General features: G+C 49.4%; 1 protein-coding gene and 1 long non-coding RNA gene across 3 annotated transcripts; one reads left to right on the forward strand and one right to left on the reverse strand.

Annotated features, from left to right (window-relative positions):
• Window positions 1-1,367: 1,367 nt before the first annotated feature.
• On the reverse strand, window positions 1,368-5,933 carry LOC129063828 (uncharacterized). The gene is made up of 3 exons (XR_008528402.1): window positions 5,525-5,933; window positions 2,076-2,160; window positions 1,368-1,610 (listed from the first exon to the last, which is right to left on the reverse strand). It is a non-coding gene; the product is annotated as an uncharacterized LOC129063828 (long non-coding RNA).
• LRRC39 (leucine rich repeat containing 39) lies at window positions 5,805-21,647 on the forward strand. Of its 2 annotated transcripts, none has more exons than XM_054564900.1 (9): window positions 5,805-5,924; window positions 8,233-8,434; window positions 11,652-11,757; window positions 13,059-13,215; window positions 13,798-13,934; window positions 16,463-16,608; window positions 17,256-17,408; window positions 18,616-18,755; window positions 21,497-21,647. In XM_054564900.1, exons 2-9 carry the CDS (start codon window positions 8,322-8,324, stop codon window positions 21,550-21,552), a joined length of 1,008 nt encoding a protein of 335 aa, XP_054420875.1. In that variant the 5' UTR covers window positions 5,805-5,924; window positions 8,233-8,321; the 3' UTR covers window positions 21,553-21,647. The 2 variants fall into 2 exon arrangements, with proteins under 2 accessions (XP_054420875.1, XP_054420876.1); XM_054564901.1 differs by having other exon boundaries at window positions 8,238-8,434.
• Window positions 21,648-21,734: the final 87 nt, after the last annotated feature.

The raw sequence follows: 21,734 nt of genomic DNA on the forward strand, positions 1-21,734 counted from the left end.
GAGAAGCCAGAAGAACTCAGCTCTTCCCTAGCACATGGAGGCTGGGGAGCACTGCTGCCTGTGCGTGAAGGAGGAGCCAGGAGCTTTGCGGGAAGTGGCCACCGAAGAGGCGAGGCTCCAGCCACCGGGCCGGGTGCTCCCCTGACTTGGAACAGGAAAGCGAACAGGGGAGGAAGCAGGAAGGACAGAAGCCAGGGCTGCTGCTAACTCCCACCTAGGAGATCCAAATGCCCTGTGTTGGACACGCCACGTTTGTGCCGGATTGTGCACGGTCCTGGCCGCATCACGCGGCCGTGTCAGGGGCCCTCGTAGGTCCCAGGTGTGAGTTCACAGAAGTAAAGACGCAAATGCCTGGATTGCTCGTGACTCGATGCGGTTTGAGGAGTAGCTGTCCTTAGGCTACGAGGAGGAGAGTCCTTACCTGCCCGCCCTGTGGAAGGCTCCCTGAGGCCTGCAGTTTGCAGCCCCCGATAGAAAGGGTTTGGGTATTGTGACTTCTCTGCAGGAGCTCATCAAGCCACGGACAGGGAGTTATTGACCTTCGAACAGGCTGCCCCCGACACCCGCCTGCCCGTTGCTTTCTGCCCAGTCGAGGTGTACTGGACAGCGCATTGCACCCTCTTGCCCAGCCTGCTTTACGCACAGGACGCAGACTGTCCGAGAGCCGGCCACTGGATGTCCTCAGAGTGGGAGACGCTTCCTCAAGGACAGAGGGTGGGGACGCGAGGCTGCACTGCCTACCTCCTACGGTGGCTGTCCCGGATGTTGCCAGGGCCTGCGGCAAAGCCCAGGGCGGCGTGAGGAGCACACGGTCTCCATTCTCGCGGCCTAGGCCTTGCCTTCCCAGGTGCCGGGCACTCCCAGGCAAGGAAGGGGCACGCACAGGAGCAGGCTCACAAGACACCCTGACACTCTTCCTGGTCCTCAGGCTCCGGCCCAAGGAACGACTGACTCCCGTTCCCTGAGAGCAGCGCACGGCCCATCTCCCGTTCCTGTGCCTTTGCTGGGAGAAAAGCCCCAGCAAAAGTTCCCTCCGGCTGTCGACCTCTGGCCTCCCCACATCCGGGTCAGCACGTTCCTCTCCCCCGTGGCTCTGCTCTGCCTCCACCAGGACTTGGCAGCGATGTGGACAGGTAGGCCCGCCTTCGCTGCTGCTGCTGGGCGGTGAGCCTCTCGGGAGCCCGGCTCAGGGGCCCTGAGCTCGGGATGTGCTGGCTGACTCAGGATCTACGCCCTCGTGTTTTTTAATGACACTCTGAGAGAGCAGGAGGTACAGCCAAGGACCCAGCCGAGAGGGACACGGGGCCAGCGGGGCCGTGAGGCGGCCCCCGTGCCTGGGAAAGCCTCAGGGGGCTGTGCTGGCCGCCAGGAAAAGTATCTAGAGGAGGGAAGGACCCTTCAAACCTCCTGTAATTGGGGAGACATTTATTCTACGTTTTTGGCGAAGATGAGTTCCACTTCCAGTGTGGAGTCGTGTCCGTTTTAGAGCGCATTAGAATCCCTTTGTTGACCCGCCTCTGTAGTGCTTTCAAGTTCATTGGCGATTTAACAGAGCGTGGGTCACCGTTTTTCTTTTTCAAGTGTTCATTGCAAATGGCTCACTCATACCACTGTAACACACGATTAAACAAAGCAATGATTCTTCTAATGCCAAGCAGGAAAGAACACAGCCAAACTCAACCGCGTTGTTTCTATGCAAAGGCATCACCGACAGCACAGGCGCATTCACGACCCCAGAAATAGAAACGGCCTAATGTATTGACTTACCGAATCCCTGATCCATGCCCAGCTGCTTTCAGAAAGAATTTAAGAAAGCAACTGCATCCATATTTTTAAGCACCATACTTGAACACTGTAATTATTACTGTTCTCGTATTGCCATGTATAGCTAACTTTACCTAACATTTCAAATTAAGCACCTTAGTTGATTATTTACTACTCACACTAACCTTATGTACTGTTACTCTTTTATTTCAATGAGGAGAGAGCAGCCCTGGCGGGTGTGGCTCAGTTGGTTGGAGCATCGCCGCAGGGACCGAAGGGTCACGGGTTCAGTTCCCGGTCAGGGCACATACCTAGGTTGCCGGTTCCGTCCCCGGTTGGGGCGCGACAGGGGGCAATGGATCGGCGTTGCTCCCTCACATCAATGGTTCTCTCTCACTAAAAAAAATTTTAAAGAAAAGCAATGAAAAAATGTCCTTGGGTGAGGATAAAAATAAATAAATAAAATAAATAAGCCCTCATTTCCTCAAAGAGGAGCCAAGTCTGACAGCTGGCCCCAGGTCCCACAGCCAGCGGCAGACCAGGCCTGTCTTCACACCCTACCTGCCCAACCCAGCAGCAGCAATGTCCCGTAGCACGGTCGCTCCCGGAGTTTCCACCCTCCCCAGCTCCCTAGATTCGTATTTAGGATAAGTTGTTCCCTGAAGTTGGTTGTTTTCTGGGCGAAGGGCAGGGGAAAACAGAAGCGTGGGCTGCCGGGCCGTGTGCAGGCACCAGAAGGCACGGAGGAAACCGCATTGCCACGCAGCAGCGCCACGCCCAGCACGCCTCTGTGTCTCCCTCAACCCTCACAACAACGCCTCTCGGTAAGTGTATCAGTTAGGACCAGGTTCTGGTGACACCTAAGAGGGACCCAAACCAACAGTGGCTTAAACAACGAACTCTCACGTGAGTGTCCTTAGCTGGTAGGGTGGCTGCCCCACTGAGTCCTTACGGACCCAGGCTCCTTCCCGCCTTGTGTTCTGCCGACCCTGTGGCGTCGCACCTGTCCTCACTGTCCACATCCACATTCCACACGGCGGCGGGGCAGAGGGAAAGAGGGAGGCTGTCTCTTAGGGAAGATTCCCAGAAGCTGCTCTGGTCCTTCCTGCAGTCGGGCTCCCTCCCCTCTGCTCGCCTGCAAGCACAGCGTGCGCGGCACAGGTCCCGCCTTGCCAGGGTCTCCTGGGCAGCTCCCCTCTGGACCTGCCGCTCCCCTGTGCTCTAGGGGCTCCTTTTCACTCTTAGCATCTCGAGCTGACCGCGCGTGTCCATGACATCAGACAGACCAGGTCAGCTCTGAATTATTTACGCCACACCTGAGATGTTCATCGTTTGCCCATCAAAATAATCACCGGCTCCTTCCTGCGACAGTGCGCATCCCCGCCCAAGTGAACGCGAAGGCAGCACAGCCCCTTGGGGTTTGCAAGCTCAGAGGTGAATGGAAACGAACTTGTGGCGCGGCAGACCCAGGACCGAGCCGAGGGCTGGAACCGCAAGCGGCCGCCCGTGCTGGGCAGACGCTGGTTGGAGGAGCCCAGGCCAGCGTGCTGAAACCGAGCAGGAGAATTCGGAGACTGTCCAGAGGAGAGCCACGAAAGCAATGGCAGCACGGCGAGAATAGTTGCAGTTCTGCTCTAAGGGAACCTTCTCTACCGGGCTTCCACCGAGTGCCATGTAGCGTGTTACCGGGCAGAGCGTGGGTGGAGCAGTCTTGACAGCCAGGGCGGAAGTCGTGCAAAAGGCGGCAGGATGTAGGGTGGATATCGGGGGAGAGTCGGGACAGTTCCAAGCAGGGGTCACACTCATCTCAGGCCAAGGAGGACACGGCACCGTGTCCCCAGAGGGGCCGGCACACCGCGGGGGACGAGCCGTGCCCTGTTTAACTTGGGGTCTGCAGCAAGAAACTTCTAAATATGTTCTACGGGTGTCGTAAATAGCACTACAAACTGTGGTGAAAGAGGGAAGTTTTAAATGGGATAGTAGTTTTGAAAATGTGGTAAAAGTGAAAGTTGTAAAAAAAAAAAAAGAGAGAGAGACAAGGTTAGAAAGTCTGTACAGAGGTCACAAGAGTGTAGTCATCCGGAAAAACTTAGAGACTTAATTTCCTGGAAAAATGCAGTCGGAGTGCCAGCTCTGGGAACAAAGGCAAGGCACTCGGCAGCAGGGGCGGCCGAGTTCATGCGGGGTGCAGGGACGGCTGTAAATTGGCCCTTGACCAACAGCGGGGGCGTTAGTCACATGGGACCGAGGGGAGGCCGCAGGCTAGGCCAGCGCACTAACAAGGCTGCAAACCGAGGGCGCCCCAGGCTGCGCTTGAGCCTGGCCTTGGCCCGCTGTGTGGCTGGCATAAGATAAGGGCCGCGTTGGTGCCCGTGTTGCTTGGACAGAGCAGGAAAAACTGTCAGAGTGGTGGCTTAATTTTTTAAAAAAATCACCACTGTTACTTACAGCACTCGATTTCCTCTTTAAGTTTGTGAATGTTGGAAATATTGATTTGCAAATGCAAGGCGTTTCAATTTTAATAGAATGGTATTATTTCCATCCGATGTCTCACTTTGGTTTGTAATCCCCCCCCCCTCCCCCCGCGCAAAAAGCTTTATTGTTTCCACTTGGGCCAAGGCAAGGGCCAGGCTCCAGGGTGGGGAAAAGGCTGCCTAGTGGTTGCAGGGAGAGGCTCAAGCAGAAGCCAGACACCAGAGGGAGGCAGAGGGGCCCCTCAAAGGCCTCTGGCGGGGGGGGGGGGGGGGGCGCCTCTTGAAAAGATGCTGCCCAGCCCAGCCCAACCTGGGTCCGACCAGCCCGCTGAGGGGAGCCCCGCGGTTGCCCATCTCCTCAATGGGTTTCCCCGGCTCGTCCAGGAAGTGGCTCTCCAGGAAGTCTCGGAGCTGAGGGTGTGGGCAGGCAGAACCCAGGGCCTGAAGGTCCGAAAGGACCTGGGTCAGCTTCTTCTGCAGGACTGGGCGGTTTCCACGTGTCCTGAGCATCGCCGCACTCCCCGTGGGCCGTGGGGCGCCCCGTGCTTCCTGGGAGAGGGCGTGGCTGCCTTGCAGGTTTTGCAGCCTCAGGAGATGCTTGCCCCCCGGGGCTTCCCCTGGACCAGCTCTCAGAAGTGCCCCCCACAGGCCACAGCCTGGAGGGGGCACCAGAGGCTCAGAGAGGGGCGGGCGCGGGAGGCCCGCAGGACAGGCTAACCAGACGGTGGGCGGCGCCTCCCGGGGGAGCAGTTCCAATGAATCTGGGAGCAAGCCACGGGGCTTGGCAGCGAGGAGCTTCCAATCTCTGGCCAACTCCCAGTCAGCTATAGAATGAATGGTTTTCATGTAATACTTGCATCTCCACTGTTGACTGTTGAGGGAAGTGGGTGTGTGTGTTGTGTAAGTGACAGCTCAGTATGGCTTTAACTGTATAAATTCACGGACGGTCTTTGGAAGAACACACCAGTATCAGGCGGTGGTGATCGCCTTCAGGGAAGAGAATTAAGTGGCGGAGGTGAATGGCGCAAGCTTCCCTGTCTCTTGAATTTTGTTCCATGTGCATATATGACCGATTCAAAAAAATACATATAATGTTATTCAAAGAACCAGGAATTAACTCCTCCCGTGGCGAGGCTGAAGAGATAAAGGTTGAGAGATCCTTAAATCTGAAGTGTGGATGTAAGAAGAGCTGGGGCTCCCGTTACCCCTCCTTACCCACCCCTTCATTTTTCTTTTGCCGGGAAGCATCTGTTCCCTAGTTCAATAGTTAAAGACCTGCGGCTTACCCAGTAGAGGTATTGTTCCGCCATACACGCTCTCATTTCCCAGGTCCTCTCTTGGAACGGGGCCATTCAATCCCCTGAAATACTAGAAATGGGGCGGCCAGGAGGCGCAGCGGGGCTCGGAGCAGGGCTTCTGACTCCCCGGGAGGCTGGGGAGAGGCAGGCTGCCCGCCTCCGGACGCTGTCGTCGGTTGTGTGCAGGCAGCCTCAGCTGATCCTGGGCACTGCCGCCCCACGTGACCCTTGCTATTCTCAGCTCGGTCCCTGGACTAAATTTAGAACGAGGCTGGCGTCACCTTTCACTTGGTTACCGTCTGGCGGAGGGCTTCCCTCGCCGGGGACGCTGCTGCCGACGGCCGCTGCCTTCGGGCATGTCAGGGGCCGCACCTGCGGGCGACGGACGGTAAGCCTTTTCCCCAAAAAAATGTGTTTCGTTTCTTTTCTTCACGTATAAATCGATGGCTGGCGGTCCCGTGTCTGTGTTTGCTACAATGTGCAGCTAGCCTTGGGATTGGACTTAAAAGTCTCGTTGGGGTCCCTGGTCACTCACGGAGTTGTCTTTGTCAGGAAGAGAGATGTCCCTAAAAGTTAAGGAGCAGCTGTGTTCAGATCGTATTTCTTTCTTTTGACTTTGAGAAGCGGACTTTCCGGTCAGGCCGTTGTTGTTCTGGCTTCACTGCCAAGCCATGTGCTTGTCTGTCAAGGTAATAATGAAGGTAGAGAGCACAGTCCTATTGTGCCAGGGACAAAAAGTGCCTAACGTCGTTATTGACCTGTTTTCCTCTTGGTCGCTGCCACGGGAAAGTTTGCCAACACGTTGTGGCAAACAAGGAAATGAAGCAGCACGTATATGTCTCACAAAATATAGACAGTTGGAATTTTAGAAAATACTTTTTTGTTTGGTGAACAAATAATTCGAACAAATTGTAGCTTGACTGTGGTATATCCGGGTAGTCGGATCATCAGCATCCGTATCCCACGGTTTCCAAATGGCAAAAGATCTCGCCACCTGTTCCCGTGCAGATTCCGCACGCCTCGCTGAGACGGGGGGGCCCTCTCCTCACGGTTTCCTGCCCGTTGGCGGTTGTATGTCAATCCTGAAATTTTAAACGTCATTCCTCTGAACGACGTCTCTTCTCCCTCGCCGCCTGTCTCTGTCCTGGTCTCTCGCCACACACGCTGCGTAATTTTACTCTAAAGAAACCAATACTTGAGAGGCGATTAGTGACGAAAAGCAATATTCTCTACCCCCTTTCTCCCTATAGAAACAACATTGCCAGCATCCCAGGGGTTATCTCTGGATCTCTCCTTTTTCCGAAGGCAGTTACATCCTATTCTTATCCACGTCAGACGTTACCCAGGGAAGTTCATGAGGAAACGCGGCGCCCACGTTCTCCTACACCCCCTAGAGTTCTCGCCCTGTTTTCAGCGGCGCTCGGTCACATTTATAACTTCAAGCAGACACTTATGTCTCTACGCCTTGTTTCAGAAAGTATCCACGGTATCCATTGACTCCCCACTTGGCTTCTAAGGGAAAAACCAGGATTTTAGAAACAGCACTGTCTATAGCAGCACAACTCTGAAACCCAAATACCCGCGTTCCCGAGGGGGATAAAGCAACTGCAGCACAGGCGTACGTTTTAGAGGTCACGGCGCATCAGTACGTAAAATGCTGTTCCTTCCTATGGACCTGTGCCATTTTCCGTGAGGTGGCCACGCTATCACTTACAGATGGAAGTTAGGTTGTTTCCAATCTTTTGCTGTTATGAACAGCGCTGCAGTGACTCATTTTGTCGTATGTCACTTTACAATGGGAAACAGTGGCACTATGCATTCCTGCAAGCGTGAGCGTGCATTTGTAAGTTTGGCAACTGTCACCCGATTTCTCTCCCTGGCGATGAGGACAATGCGTGCTGCCCCCTCTCCTGCATGGGCGCACTCACCTGTTCCCTACACAGCTGCAAGTGTCACCTCTCTGTCCCCAAACCCTCTCTTTACTCTGTCCCTCTCCCTATGTTACAGCGTTCCATGGTGACGCTGAATAGACGGAGTGACGTGGGCACCGCTGGCTCCCTCAGTGTGGCAGAAAAATAATTCAGTTAATTGGGAATCAAATTCTTCCCCTATTGTTCCTATAATTTGGTGAAAAGCCACTACCATTCTTTGGCAGGGGAAGAGCATTCCCTCAGCTGGATCTGTCGTTACTTACATAACCGTTTCTCTGTTGCTGTTTTCTTCTCACCCCTGAGATCCCCAGTGTTACCTCTGTTCATCTGCAACTTATTTTGCACAAGAGCAAACAATCCCCATACCGCATTGCCACTTCTCTGGATCCTAGCTGGAAGGAGTAGCTATCCCTGGATGCCTGTCTTATTTTATGTGTCCTTTTGTAACCATTTTCCTATAATTGCACATGTAAACAAGGTGCAGGTTTTCATTGTTGTGAGTTAGGTAGTAACCGGGGAAGTACACTCGGCATCAACTCCTTGAACAAACTGCCCATCTTCTTTGAGGCTCAGTCTTCCCATCTGTATTTTAGAAACAATGCAGGGACCCACGTCCCAGTGTTTTTATGAGGAGCGCCAGGCGAGCTACGGCGTGGAAGCGTATGGGTAGTTTGGGGAACCTGGAACGTGTTCAATAAAAGTATGTGATTGGCATCATGGCGGTACCGAGTGACCGTTCTGAAACACGCTGTTCTTTTCCTCCAGTGCAGGTAGGTCCTTTCTCAGGTGACATCTAGGAGTCGACTGTTTAGAGTTTAATGAAGTCGGTGACTCTGTGACAATGTGGAGAAATCATGTCAGAAAACGCGGCTTGTTCGGGGGCTGTCCATGCTGTCAAGGAAATTTGGGAAAAAAGAATAAAGGTGCTCAATGAAGACCTGAAGCGAGAGAAGGAGTTACAACAGAGGTATGTCGCCACTTGTTTATTGCTCTGAGTTCGTGAAAATTCATAACCTCGTTACAGAAACGAGCAATGATGAAATGCCTTGTGATTGAATCTGACGGAAACCTTTTTATTTATTGAAAACTCAATATGCGCCCAAAGGAGAGGCGGCCTCAGTGACACGTGGCCGTGTAACAGGCGCTCAGAAAATGCACGCGTCTGTGCGGGAAAACCGTACTTACCCCGGGCCCTGTTAGGGCTCTGTCCAACGTTCGCTGACGTTCGAAGAGCACCGTGTAGTCTACTTTTCAGTGATTGTTCGTGCAGCCTCCTATCTCCTAGGACCTCCAGCCACACCCGGCGGAAGGTTCCGCAGATCCTCACACATTTGAATGGCTGTGAGGTCCAGCCAGGGCCCTGTAAACCCGAGTCCTTGGTTTGGGCTGTATTTCAATGGCTCGGCTATTGTTCCCTCCCCCTTCTTGGGTTCTCCTTACCTTCCTGCCTGCGTGGCTCCGGAGTGCTGCTCAGCTTGCGAGAACAGCCCCTTCCTTACCGATCCCCCGGAGCTCCATGCGTCGGGTCCCTGTCTAAGCGTTCAAGGCCTAAGGCGTATAACAGACCATTCAGCCAACAGCGGCCTGGGCGATGGCGAGGCCCTGAGGTGAGGCCCTCCCGAAACTTCAACAGCTTTGTCGGCTCTTTGTCACCTTCCCCCTGCTGCTCTCAGGACGTCACAGGACGACTGGGGCACTTCCAGGCCGCGTCGTGTTAGCAATAGCGTGGAAACTGTTGCTTTCTATTTCCTCTTTTGAGGCCCGACTTGGGCCAGTGGTCCTCCCCTCATCCAGTTACCTTCTAGGGGATGAGGCTGTATGATCGATTTAGACAAACTAAGACTGATACCTGGGTTACTTGGGGGAAAGCGTAACCCTTCGAAAATAACCGGTATCCTCCCAGCAAAGAAGGGGGAGGTTATTGATAAGCAACTACACGCGTCTGACCTGGCTGGGGAGGGGCCATCCTTCCCCACCAAGGGCAACGCGGACGCTGACCACGAGAGGGGCGGCAGCCGTTTGTCGCGCACTTACTGTCCCCAGGCCTCTGCCAGGTGCTTCCTTTGCGCTGTCTCCCTTAATCCCCTCCACGCGCTGGACCACGGTTTCATGACGTGGGTGAGACAGCATTACGAGAGGAAGTTAAAATAATAGGGCCTTAAACAAGAACGCTGGCTTTTCTGGGTGCAGTGGCCCAGGACGGGAATAGCACGCCACTGAGTCAGATCCCCGGACTTCTGCCTGGTTGCTCAGCTGTGCGTGGCTTCCATTCCCGAAGTCACCTCACGGCCCCAAATAGATACGCCCACGGCAGCCGCCCAGCCTGACTCTGGCCTGCGGGAAAATGCAGGCCCTGCACTGCCAGCGTCCACGGCCACGCTTCCCGCGCCCCACATCCAGCGGCGGGGGCGGGGGTGCCCGCACGGCCTCTCGCGCCCAGAGACATTGAAAGGGTGTATTATGGAGGAAGGAGAGGCGTAACAGACACCCGGGGACAATAAGCAGTCTCTGCCACATGTGGGTGCTGTGATTTTCTCCGTTTTCAAGATGGGAAACCCAAGAGACAGGCGTCAGGAACCGGTCAAAGATCATATTGCTAATAAACATGGGGAGGTATTCACACTCAAGCCACCTGACTCCCTGAGCATCACGGGGGCCTCAGGGCGTCCGCTTCCCTGGACGGGCCTGTCTATGGAGAGCCAGCCTTTTGACAGCGATCGTGTTTACAGCGCCCCGTCATGACAAAGGTGACTTGACAGCCCTCTTAATAGATCCTGCTCACTTTTAAAATGGCAGTCAGCAGTCATGGCTTGGTTCTAAACTCTCGAATTTCGCCTCTCACACATGTCTGGTTAAGAATCATCTCATTGCAGCAGCTCTGAGTGCTCTCTGCACAAGGCGAAGCAGTGTGCATTATTTTCCCTGTTGCGTCTTATTTAATTTATGTATTTATATTTATTTGAGAGAGAGAGAGACTGGTTTGTTGTTCCACCTACCTATGCATTCGTTGGTTGCTTCTTGCCTGTGCCCGGACCGGGGATCGAACCCCAACCTCCGTGTGTCAGGATGACACCATAACCAACTGAGCTACCCAGCCAGGGCACGTCTTCATTTTGGCTTCCTGACTAGACTGTGATTGGGAGGGAGGACTCTGTTCGTGAAATGTATATTCCAAAAAGTAAGTCGCACAAGCGTCAATGAACGTTGAGATGAGGTCCAGGCCCTGCCTACTTAGCTCTGGGCCTCGGGCCAGCCCCTTGGGGCCCGCATGCATGCATGCATTCATTCGTGCACCAAACTGACATTCCCCTGCGCACGCCTTGGGGCCCTGAGGGCAAACCATCCCCGACTTCTGCCCCTGGGGGCTGCAGAGAAGACCTATGCTGACAGCCGTGATGAGCACTTGTCACATTAGAGTCTTCTGACAATCTTTGTCGGGGGGGGGGGGGCGGGGAATCAGAGATTGTTTAAGAAATTTAGGGGGAAAAATTTTCTTTTTTTTTTAACACCTAGACCAAAAGCAGTTTCTAGCTCTAGTATCTTTACTTGGAATTTGCAAAATGCTGTCTTTCAAGACACCCTTCCCTTAATCTTAAAACAATTTCATTGTAAGGTCACTTCGTAGTGTTCGAAAACTTGATTTATGATGGAATTCAGTCCAGGCCATTTCAAAAGGAAACTATATAGACTTAAAACTTGTGGCGTTATTAAAGAAATGATACAGACGCAACCACAGCTGATGCAAAATGGTGAGACTCTGACGCACCGTTTAGAGCCAGGCAAGGAAGCAGAGTGTGGGGGGGAGAAAAATAAAACCTGAATTGTATACCGGATGGTATGCTGTGAAAGGGTTAGTTTTACGGCATGAAAATTACATCTCTCGAGAGCTGTTACGAAAAAATTTATTTATGGAGAGTTATGATACTTTTCAAAGATGTAAAAACAGGGCATTTGTGATGCTTAATCATATTTAAAATTCTTATAAAATAAAATCTTGTTTCATTTCCAGATGCTATTGAACAAGGGGTGGTTTTGGATGGGCCTTTCTTTATATGAAAGTGAATGTTATGGCTTCTGGCCTTTGGCTGAGGCCAAGGGCAGTGCCTGCTCCTGTCCGTTTGACATAAAAGTGCGCTCGCGGCCGAGGCCACACCCGGGAGCTGACAGGGCTTCCTGGTCCCCAGGCTCGTGCGGATCTGGGAGGAACGAGTGACCTTGACCCGGCTGAAGGAGAGGGTCACCAGGGAGAATGGGAGACTTATTCTGAAGATAGAGAAAGAGGAATGGAAGGTAAGCATTGCAAGGAATGTTTGCTTTTCTACCCTTCGCCTTTGCAGGTGAGTTGAGAGAATGATTCTGAGACTGTGTAATCGAGACCGGAGTAGTTAGAAAGTCAAATCTTAGTAATATACCGAAATGACTTTGGGCAACATGAGCGACGGGAAAGAAATATGTCACTGTTTGTTTTTGGCAAAAATTCAATTCACTTCTACTTTGCCTAAACTTAAGTCATTTGTAATATTCCTTCTACTAATCCTTTTAAGACTTTCTCATCATAAAAAGATGACCATCTGACTAATGAACATCATGTAGCTTTTCCAAAGCAAATACTCAGTTAAAACTCCACCAAATGGCAATGGAGATGAATTCTTTCGTTAGGTCCACCACCTGCTTTGTATCCCCTCTCTTCCCCCTCGCCCACCTCTCTCTCTCTCTCTCTCTCTCTCTCTCTCTCTCACACACACACACACACACACACACACACACACACACCCTGCGCGACCACATTGGGCGAACTCTAATTTTCACGAGGGCCCCCCTCCCGGTCCGTGTTGTTACGCACGCGGGCGCCCCTAGCGGGGGGCGGCGCCTCTGTTCTCCGTCTCGGCTGTTGCAGGCTGGAAGGGAGAAGGCGGGGGCTTAGAAAGGTCGGAGCGCTTCAGATCCTTCCACATCAAGAAATCCCCTTTTAAACTTTTAGAAAACATTTCGAAACAGAAGGGAAAGAGAAGTTTGAAGCATTTTTTTTAAAGAATTATTCTTTTATACAAGTAACTTTTAAACTTTCAGCTACAGCTGAGGTACATGACTTAAATAAATTACTTAATCAAATCATTATTAAAATATTGGGGCTGAGCAGAAAGGAAAAAGCAGTCCTGGACACAGACAACAGTGTGGTGATGGCTGGGGGTGGAGGGTGTAAGGGAATACGTGGTAGGGGAAAAAATACGATAAAGAGTAAATCTGAAACAAGGTCCTGCTTCTCTGTGACGCCCACTCCCCGCCACGTTCCCGTTTTCACGGGCGCGTGTGCTCCAGGGAACCCGGACACAACAGAGTCATCAGGACATCGTTTTCTGCGTGAGGGTGCTGTTGACCGCGATGCGCTATTTCTGTTTATTCTATTATTATTGGGGTTTAGCAAAACAAAAAGTAAATAACACAAAGCACTTGGAAATACAACCCGCTGAGAAAAAAGGATTCCGAGGTCTTTTCCAAATCAAGGAACGGCTCGGCAGTCCCACGTCAGTGCAGTGTGGCACCGAGGCCGTCCAAGTGGGGTGGCTGTCACTCCCTTCTCTCGAGTTCAGGCCCTTCCCGCTTCTCTGCTGAAACTGAGCCAGCTCCAGGAGTGGCAGCTGCACAGAACAGGTTTGCTGAAAATCCCTGAATTCATCGGACGATTCCAGAACCTCATTGTGCTGGATTTATCTCGCAACACGATTTCGGAGATACCCCGCGGAATAGGTAAGGTGGGCGGTGCTGCTTTAACCGCCCCCCCCCCCCCCCCCCGTTTCATCCACCTGCAGGTGCTCCTCATCGAGACTTTGTCTGGTACTTGGAACACGGGTCTCATCCCTCCGGAGCCCTGAGCCCCGGGAAAATTGCAGACGTCCACCCTGCGTGGATGCTCTGGGGGCATCCGAGCTTCAGGATGCACGGGGGTGATTCAGGAGGAGATTTCAATGCAAGAAAAGTCTCTTTGGAAATATAATTCTATAGATTCTAAAACCAGTATTGCTGGTGCAGTTATTTCCCCTCGAAGGGGGCGGGTTGAAGGCAAGGAAGAAAATTAGGAAAACGTCTTAAAGGAGAAAACAATCCCCAAATGGAGAATTGGTCAGAAGGCAGTACAGATAAAACAGAATAAAAAACATGTTCTTTTGCCTAACGCACTGATAAACCTGCCCCTTACCTGGCAAGAGCTAACAACCTGGCAAGGGTGAATTTATCCACACGGAACCGGCCAGTTCTTACAGCGGTAATTCTTTGTAACTGGAAACATTATTTTCTATCCACCTGCTCTCAACTGTGCATTGTGTTTTGCAGGACTGCTCACTAGACTTCAGGAGCTGATTCTCAGTTACAACAAAATCAAGACTGTCCCCAAGGAACTAAGTAACTGCGCCAGTTTGGAGAAACTAGAACTTGCTGTCAACAGAGACATAAGCGATCTTCCACCCGAGGTGAGGGATGGACGCGGGCCCGCGGTTCCCTTTCCCGCCTGCTGGAGGCTTGCTTCTCTCGGTCGCGCGATCCTTCCTCTAGTGAAGAAATGCTGTAGATTTTAATTCAGGAACTACTTAGTGAAAGCCATTTCTGGTTATGTTAAGTAAAATGCATTGTTTCAATGAGAGCGACCCACAGCTCTGAGGTCTGGGAGGCCAGAGCGAGTCTGACTCATTTTGCTCCCAGAGCTGAAGGTGCAGCCTGGGCCGGAATGGCCACTTAGTGAATGTGTATTGAATGGATAAACAATCACCATGAAGCTCAGACAATGTGCCTACAGAGAAACCTCTCTGGTAGCCTAGCTGGTTGTTACCAGGGCGCCCAGTTTTTGAGGGAGGCTAAGTGACAGGGTGTGAATTCTTCGGGTTCAGACAAAGTGCTTCCGTTTTAGGAGAAGGAGCTTCCTGGGCTCCACCAAGGAAAAGCAAAGCAGCGGGCTTGGGGAGCCTTCAGACTTGGATTTGGTTGAAATTCTGAGGATGCTTTGTTATTGGCAAAAACCGAACTAGTTTGGTCATAGAGCTATAGACACTTGTATTACTTCTCAAATATATTTGATGCTCCTAGAATTCGCAAAGGGAACTTCCACGGTGCTTTGCCTTGAAAACAATGACTTTGCAAGATAACAGGAAAAATAATAAAACTCAAAATGAAATAGATTATTACCTTCTCCCATTATATCTTGGGGGAAATATCACTTTCCTTTTTTCAAAACCAGTAAACACGTCACCAGTAATTGTTGCTCTTGCAAGTAAGACGTAGTTTTTATACGGATCTCTATCTCCTCTTACAATAGTTCAGTTTAATGAAAAGTATGCATTTATTTATGATGAAAATGATGATCACAGGGACAATTTCTTTATACCTACGAGAGGGCCAATAAGTACTTTATTTCTAATTGTTAATTCTTATGACTTTCTTCTTAGGGTTGCTTCTGGTGCCAAAAGGCCACGTGAGTTAGGCTGTGACCGTTAACCTGTGTGTCCCTTAATTTCTTTGCTTCGAGAATTAGGTTTTACTGGAACAATATTGGGCTGAGGTCTGGAGCCAAGGATTATTTCTAAGGGTGGCCTTGAACATGCAAAACCAAGACTGTTTGAGTGTAATCGTTTTAGAATGTTTTGAATCTTCTACAGTCAGAGCGTTCTGGCCCCCCTGAGAAGTCAGCAGCGCGAGGCCGTACCTCTGAGCCGTGACGTTGCGCACACCAGACACACAGACATACCTATGTGACGTAGGAACAATCTCTTGATACTCTGTTCTGAGCCATTTAAAAGTTTTGAAAGTCTGATAACAGAACTCGAAAAAGCCTTTTATTTGTGGCCTGAATTCTAAAGCTGGAGAAACATCAGTTACAAGATGGAACCTTTCTGCTTTTTTTGCCCACAAAACACTGTACTTGTGCATTTTTCTGTGGTGTTCAAGTGGTAGACTCATAGTTAGATGGAGAGTTTCTAAATAAAAGTTAATGAAATTCTCTCATCTTGAAACTTTCACTCCTGTTCTATGGAAAGAGGGAAGAAATTTTGTGGCTTTAGGTCCATGAAAATTTGAGTGCAAATCACTACAGAGCTTCGCCTTTTCTAGTCACATGGCCCACGGAAGCCATTTTGTCCATAAAACGGAAACAGGGTACTCAGCTGGTAAAGCCGATGTCAGACGTTTTCCGTAATTTAAGGGCTGATGGCCGGCGATCGTGCTCCCAGCCTTCTCAGGCGGGGGGCAGGCCACACGGGTAACTAGGGGCTCCTCTAAAGTGAATAAACTATAAGCGTCGATGCGAGTACATTTAAAAACTGATATAGTGAGAAAAACTCACTTAAAGAGAGACAAGTACTGCGTCATAATCTCTGAGTAAAATTAAAAAAACATAAAAATACAAAATTATAGACGTTCACAAAGACAGATGATAGTAACTGTCTGTAGAGCAATACATAGGAAACGTATATTCCTGTACAGCAACTAAAGCATGAAAAAAGGCGTGGGCACGAGAGACGCCAAGTTCAGGAGAGGCCCGGCCGCTGGACAGGACGAAGGGACAGAGGACGCAGGGGGCAGCGGTGCCAGCACGTCCTCTTTCCGAAGCCGAGCACACGGGTGCTATAGTGTTCTTAATGCATTTTTATTGACGTTTTCACTTAAAATAGTGTTTTCACCTAAACTAAACTCGGTCACTGAGATCCCATAAGGGGTTCAATGAAAGGATTATCTGGAATGTGAGTTTTCCCACACACATCTCCATGCAAGCATGGAAGGAAAAGACAATACATATTTTATTATATATTATTATAAGAAAGTTGGGGGCGGGGGGAAGCCTTTGCCAGGCAGGTTCTGTGAACGCCGGAACCTGGTCGTTTTGGAAGACAACCGTCTTTGAGCAGACGGACTTTCTGGGAGGGAGCCCTTCGTGTACGCGGAGGGGCCCCCCCGCGAGCGCGCCCGCTCGCCCCGCGCCCCCGCTGACGCCCCGACGCCCGCCCCGCAGCTCGGCAGCCTGCCCAGGCTCGCCCACCTCGACCTGAGCATGAACAGCTTCTCGGCCTTCCCGCCCGCTCTGCTGAGCCTGCCGGCCCTGGAGTGGCTGGACCTGGGCGGCAACCAGCTCCGACAGCTTCCCGAGGCGATCGACAGGTAACACGGGCCGCCTCTAAGGCCCCCGGCACGGGTGATGAGGAATAAACAGCACCAAGGGGCCCCCGCGCCTGACCGCTCACAGTAGATACATCTAGAGCTAACGGGGCTGCCCTTCAATAGGATATTTTAATGTACAAAAAAAGTAAACGAGGAAAACTGGCTCTCTGACACCTGCAAATGGGCAGGAATAGGCTACACCAGGGACAATGTTGCTGAGTGCATAGCAGGCGTCGGTGCACTTACAGATAGGAAACAGAGATGCCAGCTCTTAGGTTGCTCAAGGTGATAGATAGCAAATGTGCAGGCAGAGGCATGAGCCATTTCTGATTTTTCTTGTAAGACTAATTCGAACTGGATCACATTTACAGCAGTTCTTCTTTGAGCAATCGAAGAGAATAGTGGAGAATTCTGGAGCACGTTGGCTGCCTTTCCGCCACCGCATGTGAGAGGTGTACGGGAGGGCTGAACCCCAACGCAGCTTCCCTGATAAGCAGGGGGTGCGAAGTCAGTTACCTGAATGGGTACGCTGGTTAATGGAGGTGTCACAAAAGGGGGCATCTCTTGGATTTTTAAGTTCATGGGATCCTGGGCTCTCCTTTGACGTGTGATTGATTAACCGCAGAAACCCCTGTTAATTTCTTCAGAATGCAAAATCTCCACACATTGTGGCTGCAACGGAATGAAATAACATGCTTGCCGGAGACCATCAGCAACATGAAAAACCTGGGCACTCTGGTTCTCTGCAACAATAAGTTGCAGGATATTCCGGCGTTCATGGAGGAGATGACCGGCCTGAGGTACAGGCTCTCCGCACAAAACCGACACATTCCTCTCAGCTGCAGCGCAAAGTAACACAGGGAAATTACTATGACTACACCTGCATCCTCATTCATGAGAATACAGGCATTTCCAAATTTTGTCCAGTTCTGAAACTCTGTAATTTATAGATCGGGTTCAGGTAATACTGGTCTAAACTATTCAAGAGTGGATCCATAATACTGGAGCAGGGCTGGGTGGGATTTATCAGCTTCAAGGAATGCCATCTCTTTGTTACACTTTCATGAAAATCATTTTTATAACTGCCCACAAAGCCCACCTGTGACATAAAAACCAAACCATAAACATAGTGATAACTTTCCTTCTAAATAACGACAAATGGACACAGACAATTATCTTAAAGATAGAGCAAGCATAGCTTTTTACTGAGTAAATTACTGTTAAAACTCCTTTGGCGTCCTCCTTCTGAAATTTAACCTCCTGATAGTGAACTTAAGGCATGACAATTAACGCCAAGTCCCACCACATCTGTAACAAAATCATTCATTCATTCACTCGCTTACTTAGCAACTCCTAGGCTCTGTCTCAGATGGTGGAGATTCAATGATAAAAAGACACAAGCCTATAAAATATGCAAACTTTTAAGTCCATTGTGTTGAATTCACAGATGGTCCCTGGACTTTATGATGGCGCAGAAGTAATACATGTAATAAATTACACAAGAGAGTCAACAGCTTATTATAAAGTAGGCTTTGTGTTAGATGACTTTGCCCAACTGTTGGCAAATATAAGTGTTCTGAGCATGTTTAAGGTAGGCTAGGCTAAGCTGTCATCTTCAAGTTAGGTGTATTACATGCATTTTTTACTTATTTTCAAGTTACAGTGGGTTTATTGGGGCATCACCCCACTGTGAGGTTGAGGACTGTTGGTGCATTGGAGATGTGTTAGAATTGCCCTTGGAAGTTGAAGTGCATTGTGTTCAGTCGGTGCTATGGCGGCTTTTTCAAGCTTTGCAAAGAAGATGTCTAAAGCTAGTATTTTTTTCTTCTAGGGGAAAAAAACTTCAAAATTCTTGGGATATATCACATCTCACCCACCTGTTCAGTTCTTGAAACCAGTTAAAAAAAGAATAGCTTAGAATATTACTATTTGCTCTGTCTCCTATACATAGCAAAATGTACATTTCTACGGCACCTATAAAAATCCCATTTTTTGGTCAACTGCTAGGTTTGTCAACTTCAGAGACAACCCTCTGAGGCTGGAGCTCACACTCCCTCCCAAAGAGGGTGCAGAGGAAGAGGAGGAGCAGGAACTGTTCGGCCTTCAGTTCATGCACACCTACATCCAGGAGTCGCGGAGAGGAACAGGTAGGAGCCTCCTTCTAGCTGACGAGTGTTCAGCCGGAACTCTATTGACTCCTTTACAGATTTCTCCATCTTCCCTGTTCTGTCACGTTCTGGTCTTTTGCTCAATATTGTGGGAGGAAAAAAATGAACTTCAGCTCGGTTCCCAATTTTGACAAAAGCTTTACAGTCTTTCCAATGGAGGGAGGAAATAAATGTCTTTGGATAGGCACTTGGAGCACAGCCAGGCGCAGGCATGCTTCTTAGAGATTCCCTGTCTCATCCTATCAGTGTGTCCTGTGTCAACGTACTCTCATGAACCCCACCTTTGCTGCCTGTTCCCCCTTTTCTATAATCCACAAAGAGCAAAACAGGTTTTGCCTGGGGATGAAATATACTGAGATGATACAGATTTTTAACCGATGGTTAAAATACGAGGTTTTGATATACAGAATTCAGTCTCTGATAATTTAGAATTAAGTCACTTTTTTTTTTTTCACTAACAAAGGAAAGCCTTTAACTTAGGCCAAGATAAAGGCAAGGACAAGGAACACAGTTCTGTTAATGAAAACAGTGGCACAACAGTACAGTGATAGAAATCATGGTTTTGTAATCCGCAAAAATGTCAACGATTTTTCTGTCACGAGAGTGTTGCAGTCAAGAGGCAGATTTTGGTGCATCTTCAAGTAGTTGCTTCGAAGAACGAGTATGATCTGGGCAAACAATTATAGAGCTTTTCAGCTAGAAGACGGAGGTTTTACCCTCCCCCCGAGGGTGTTGAGGGAGTGATTAGGTCTGTGGCAGCAAGGTCGCGGGGGCCGTGCCGTGGCCAGGACGGTTGGGAGGGAGCCAGGTAAGAGCCGCCATAGCGTGTGGCCTCGTTTTGGAAAGCGCAGAATGACTACGTAAAGGACGAGTGGGTGATGGGACTGGGGAATGATGATGAGAAAGGAGGGCCTGGGGCGAATCCGCTTTAGGTGAGAGCAACTGCACAGGCAGGGACGCTGGGGGAACGAAGCACCGCAGCAGGCAGGCGGGCGCGGCACAGGGCGTCTGCCGTGCCCCTGGGACCCGCGGGAAGAGGCCGCGTGGAGCGGAGTCTGCAGACCAAGGAGGGGCTGGAGGAACCTGCCGGCTCTGCGGGACCTGGAGCAGCTCGTGCGTTTCACACATGGCGCTTCGCCATGGCGACGCTAAGGGGAATGGGCGAGGTTGGGAAACCGGTAACCTGCGGCTGGCACACGCAAGGGCGCCCCTGTCGGAAACATGTCATTTACGCGGAACGGGCCACGGACCCGTGCATGTGATTCTCGTGTGTGTTATACAAAACACAGCTGAACATGCCTGTTGTAGAATATCATTTATTTCTGGGCATACCTTGTTGAATGATACAAAACAGGTTGTATGATGCAAATTAGCATTGCCTGACCCAGCAAATCAAGTTAATTATTGAATGATGTAGTTCTTTATGTTTCCTTGACTGGGGGGCAAGTAACTAACTTAAAATATAATCAGACTACTTTAGTTTAATAATATTGGACATAAAACTTCTAACAAGAGAAAAAGGTTACAACTTATAGAGATAATAAAACCAAGTCTGCTTATTATTTATTAAAAATAGATTCATGAATCAGTGCTAATTATTACAGTTAATATTTGTGGAGTACTTCCTCCATGCTTCAAACTGTTGTAAGCATTTTACATTTCTAATCTCCCCTGACATTCACAATGACCTTGTGAGGTAGGTCTTATTATTGTCACCATCCCCATTTTAAGAGGAGGAAACTGAGGCACAAAGAGATTAAGTAGCTTGCCCGAGGTCACACAGCAGAGAGGTCAGAGGGTCGGGATTTGAACCTAGGCAGTTTCACAAAACATATGTGATTAAGCTGAAACAGAAAGGTCAGGAATTAAAAACAGGCTAGGTGTTTAATTTTCAATGCATATAGTCATAGACCTACAAGATAAAAAGTGACCCAAGAATACCATTATACCTAAAATTAGTAATTCTGAATCTGTCTTGGCAAACGTACCAATAATTAACACTTTTTTCTTTTACAAATAAAGGCAGAATAACTCAAGGATAAAATGTGGAAGAGTAACAGTCTGATCGTATGTTTGGTTTAATACTTGCTTATGCATAGAAACTGTTTATCTGAGTTAAATGAGGTCTAAATGTGAGGTTTTTGGTTTCACCATCTAATTTCTACTTTACTCCAAATTATTTTTCCAGACAAGAAAGAATATACTTATATTTATATATGTAACAATGGCCTGCTAAAAGACATAATTAATTTCAGAAGATATTTGCAAAATTTCAACTTAATTTGTGAAGTGGGCTTTTAAGTGTCTTTTTGGAAGTTCTAACTAGATCATCATCCAAGAAAATGAAATTGTTCCCCACCCCCTTTGAAAACATCTCTTCAGTTTTGGTGTTTTCATGAACAAATTGTGGTAACATATAAATACGCCTGTGACCCTGGAAATCGGAAGGTGAATTTATGGATTGTAAACATCTCTGACTTTGCATTAAAAAAAAAAAAATCACAATTGCTTATTCTTTCCAGGTCTGAATGGAAAGAAAAATCCATACAGAAGCCAAATTCTCAGATTGGCTCTTGTTAGAAACTGACAATTGATCATTACGTCTTGAACGTGAGAAATAAAAAGACTTAAACAAAACCAAAGGGAAATGAATTTCCAAAATCAATGCACACAGAAAGCGAATGTGCCCGGCACACGGTGACATGTTGTGTGTGTTTCAGATAACCCAGCCGACTGCTTGACAACTTCCCCGGACGCTGGAAGTCCTGATGGATAGCACACATCAAGGTGCCCTGCCGAAGATTACGCTGGGAGTGCGATGAACTCTCTAAAGTCTGGACTTCTTAAGTAAAAAACAAAGCTATTACCAAAGTTGAGTGAGGCCACAGCGTTTTTTTAAAGTTCATATTCCCTGCTATTTAGAGTACATTACACGAATATAAAAATACGATTTAAAAT

Source organism: Pteronotus mesoamericanus, unplaced genomic scaffold, assembly GCF_021234165.1.
Source record: "Pteronotus mesoamericanus isolate MK-2021 breed Mesoamerican mustached bat unplaced genomic scaffold, CSHL_Meso_final scaffold_99, whole genome shotgun sequence".
NCBI classification, from domain to species: Eukaryota; Metazoa; Chordata; class Mammalia; order Chiroptera; family Mormoopidae; genus Pteronotus; species Pteronotus mesoamericanus.

What these genes read in the sequence shown, in the direction of transcription:
- LRRC39 (XM_054564900.1), top strand. Translation starts at nt 8,322, where the DNA reads ATGTCAGAAAACGCGGCTTGTTCGGGGGCTGTCCATGCTGTCAAGGAA. An exon ending in CTTCCCGAGGCGATCGACAG is followed by an intron (nt 16,609 to 17,255) that starts GTAACACGGGCC and finishes TAATTTCTTCAG; the next exon opens with AATGCAAAATCTCCACACAT. An exon ending in GAGGAGATGACCGGCCTGAG is followed by an intron (nt 17,409 to 18,615) that starts GTACAGGCTCTC and finishes GTCAACTGCTAG; the next exon opens with GTTTGTCAACTTCAGAGACA.